The 3863-nt window shown below is 51.3% G+C and overlaps 1 protein-coding gene across 1 annotated transcript; it reads left to right on the forward strand.

Annotated features, from left to right (window-relative positions):
• Positions 155–2678, forward strand: LOC109822162. Its single transcript, XM_020388324.1, is given in 4 exon segments — positions 155–1069; positions 1072–1378; positions 1381–1398; positions 1401–2678. Coding segments are annotated over 4 exon segments (588 nt in total). The 5' UTR covers positions 155–865; the 3' UTR covers positions 1460–2678.

Here is a 3863-nt window from a genome sequence, read left to right on the forward strand (position 1 = left end):
CACAAAGAAGAGAGATTTGAGTGTGTGCTTTGGCCATCGTAGAAACATAGATAGGGTCACGACGACGGAACGAACGAACGAAATCTTTACGACAGCTTTTTCGTACACGTTCACTTGCATCACATACACAAGTGCTCTCTGAACCGTGCAATAAGGTCACCCATAAACGGGCTCTCCCACTGGAGTTACCTTAGCCCCGGGCCATGCTAATTCATGATATTGGAAAATGGCAGCGTAACGACTTATTATAATCGTCGTGACAAGCAGAGCGCCTTTTGAATATGAGTGGGGCTCCTAGTGTGGCGCGTTCGTGGAGCCAAACCGAAGGAAGAGCAAAAGGAAGGTTGGGTGCTTGTGGGGCGAGGCCATCCGGCTCGAATAGGAGGGGCTTAGCTCTGGATCCCGCCTGCTTGCAGAAATGAATGGATCAGAAGGGGGGGCTGGGTTCTATTTCCGGGCCGGGCGCGGAGGTGAAGGCCAGAAGAAGAAGAGAAGTGCGCCTTCCCGGTAAGGAAGAGGATAAAAAGGTGCTGTCATCTATCTCGACCAGTTTCCCGAGGCATTGGAATAAAGACCGGCTCAGAGAATCACTGGCGTGGTTTCTCCCTCCCCATCGTTTCGCCAACAAACAAAGAAGTCATCCTTGATTGACGATTGACCATTCCTTCCCTACCGAGCCGTCTCTCTTCGCCATTGCAGTACTTACCTCTGCCTTCCATTTTTTATAACATACCAAGGCGCCAATCACTAAGAAAAAAGAAAGTGAAAGAAAAAAAAAGAGACTTCGTCTGCGATTTTCTCGCCCCAAGGGAGTTTACTCGACCCATTCTCCAGTCTCCCGCACTGCTCAAGTGTGCGACTCCGTATGAGGACCTCCTTCCCTTTTTGCTCTGCCCACTCTCCGTTCACACGGTTATCAAAGCGTGAAGAATGGGTGGGCAGCAGGTACCACGAGCCCTCTGTCCCACACATCTATCAAGAAGCAAGTGTAGTTCACCGGTTCCACCGAATGCTCCTATCTCTCGGCAAAGATCGTGTGAGTGTGCAGTTATGCTTCGGATGCTTCGCCATGGAATAGATCGAGCCAGTTCCCGTTCTTTTCCGGTGCACTCGCTTTGTATCTCCGACACACAAGGAAGGACGCGGTGGGAAGGAAGCAGCCCTAGCCTCTGTCCGGCCGATCATTCCGCTGGCATCTCGCATTCACGCCCCCGTTTGACTGCCGCTCGGGGATGTAGTTGTAGATACGTGAGTCTTAGTGGGTCGTTGGCTCTTCCACCTGTTATCTCCTTATACGACATGCTGTTGTCGTCGCCATATTCAATATGTCACTTAGTCATATCTGCCTTGCTGGCGGTCAGCACCTCCGAAAGAAACGGAGACTTCATTCAGTGACTCCGCATCGCCCTCTGAACGATCAGATAAGGTAAAGCTTGAAGATAAGTTTTGTACTCTATAATTTCTCAGTCCCTCTAGTCGGGTGGCGCCGCGGCCGGTCTTTCGGCCGGATCCCCCTGAAAACCGTACGTGCGGGTCTCCCGCATGCGGCTCACGCCATTCTAGGTGGCCCAGCCCAGCATTCATTCGAAAATCCTTTTTGAAATTGAGACTGCTCGACCTCGGAAGCTAATTCGCGTGTAGGCAGCGCTGTTGTCTACCGTTGACTCTATCTATTCATTGATCCATTGGCTCGCTCCCTCCCTCTTTTTCAAAGAATGAATGAGCCGCTCGGAAAAAAAAGCCTTCCATTTCCGTCAAATGACCCGGCCTCCCCTGGCTCTTCCACCGTCCGGGCTCCCTTTCCTCCCTATGCTCCCCGGCGCAGGCCTACCACGCTTCGCGCCTGCGGCGTTTTCGCCAGACGGTCTTTGCCAGTAGTGCCATCCTCCCCAGGCTGTCTGTATGGGTGGGTTGTCCCTTGCTGCTACGTTCTTTTAGGCGCTATGGATTACAGGAAATTAAGTAGTTGACTTGGACAGCAGGCGGGTTACACGTTCCACTGTGCCGAGATGTGAGGTGCAGGTGGTGATGATCACCCGGGGTATGCGCTAGCGCCCTTGACGGGCACTCCAGGACCCGCCAACGCTCGTGAAAACCCAGGGCTTAACAGCGCCTCCCATTCATCCGACGATGTGTGGATAACGAGGCCACCTTCACAACCTTCTCCCTTCTATCCCTATCAAAAGGTGGGGCGGTTCGCTTGAGTTGCTCAACCGCCCCTTTGCCCGATGCTCATGACGCGCTACGTACGGAATCCCCACCCTGCCGGGGACCGAGCAGGGCATAGCTAGCGCATAGGAGCCTACTCAGCGTCAGCGGCTTCGTGCCGCACTGGAGTGATCCAATATGTGGTTCCGCACGTTCCACCACTTCTCGTTCATTTCCAATACTGATCGTGAAACACCATGAGCAGCAGGATGTTGAGGTCCGGAATTCGAAGTGAAATTCTTGATTTGCCCGTTCCTAGTCGTCATGGGAAAGACAGGTGCTTGCGAAATAAGAAAGAGATTATTCCCCTAGAGCTTGTCCAGTACCACCAGTACTCAAATGCATCTCCTTCGCCCGCGCGCGTCTACCTGGCTTGGCTTGCCGCCTTGCGTGCAAGCGAAGCGCTATTGGCGGCAATTAATAGCTCACTGAGCGATGATTGATGCAGTCAGTCAGTGCCCTCGATTGTTCCAGATAGAAGGATCGCCCGGAACCATGACATCCAGCAGCTGCAGCATCTCCTTGCGTGCAAGAGACTTCTATGCCGGCCGTTATTCCGGCTCTGTGTTGAAAAAAAGCGGCAGCTAAAGCAGAAAGCATTTTTTTTTTGCCAACCAACCACTTGGTACCAAGCAACCGGTTAGCTGTAGCGCTTTCAAAGTAGAAGAGTGGTCTCTTAGAAGTGGTGGTGTAAGAAGCGCGCTATCCTCTTTGTCTTGAAAGAAAGTGAGTAAGCGTAGCGAAGCGTATACGTTAGATTAGATAAGTAAGCAGCGTAATAAGCCGGCCTTTGAAGAAAGTCCCCACCAAGAAAGAATAAAGTCATGAATGCCAGTGTCCCGGAATAGAACATATGATTGATTGAATGAAGTGGTGGCGTGGCGAGAAAAAGAAGTGTTGGTCCCATGCACCCTGCTTTTGGTCGTCCATAGGAAGGAAGATAGGGGTCAGCGAGCAGGTGTTCCCCATCTTTACCAAAGGCAAACAGCTCCCATGTTATTCAGCGTGGGAGCCTGCATGACAGAGCAGGTGCTCTATTACTCATCTATGGGGCAGGGCGGCGTATAATACTTGATTTGCGGCAGTCGACGGTCTGTCTTGTATAAGCGAGAAAATTGCCCTATATCTTAAATAAAGGCCTGTTCTAGTTCTGGCAGGGCTCCTGTTCTATCTAAGCGGGAGCAGGCGATGGAATCCCTGTAGCTGCATAGCTACAGCCCGATGGAATCCCTCCACCATTAAATAAGGGGAGATGGAAGGGCAACCGTGCAGAATGCAAGGCGTGTGTGGAAGCGAGCAGGCAGGAATGAAGGCTGCGAACGATACACTACACTGAATTTATTACCACCTGGTGTAGTGGTGCTTCGACCACATAAATTGAAAGAAGGAATAACGAAATGCAAATTCTATCTATTAGATATGCAAAAGAACTGACTGAGGAACCTTCTGCTCTTGGCGGCCTTGGAACGTCGATTCCACGTAAGTGGAGAGAGAGTAATGCGAGTGAACGCCTACGGCAGAGGAGAAAGGACGGATCACCTGCCGACTTTGATCCAACAAAAAAACTAGGCCAGAAGAATAGGATATAAAAATGACCGGTACAAAGCCATCTCCATCAAATCACTCTACGCCATTGAGAGACGTGCACATAAAAA

The sequence above is a fragment of the Asparagus officinalis genome, chromosome 8, assembly GCF_001876935.1.
Source record: "Asparagus officinalis chromosome 8, Aspof.V1, whole genome shotgun sequence".
Lineage (NCBI taxonomy): Eukaryota > Viridiplantae > Streptophyta > Magnoliopsida > Asparagales > Asparagaceae > Asparagus > Asparagus officinalis.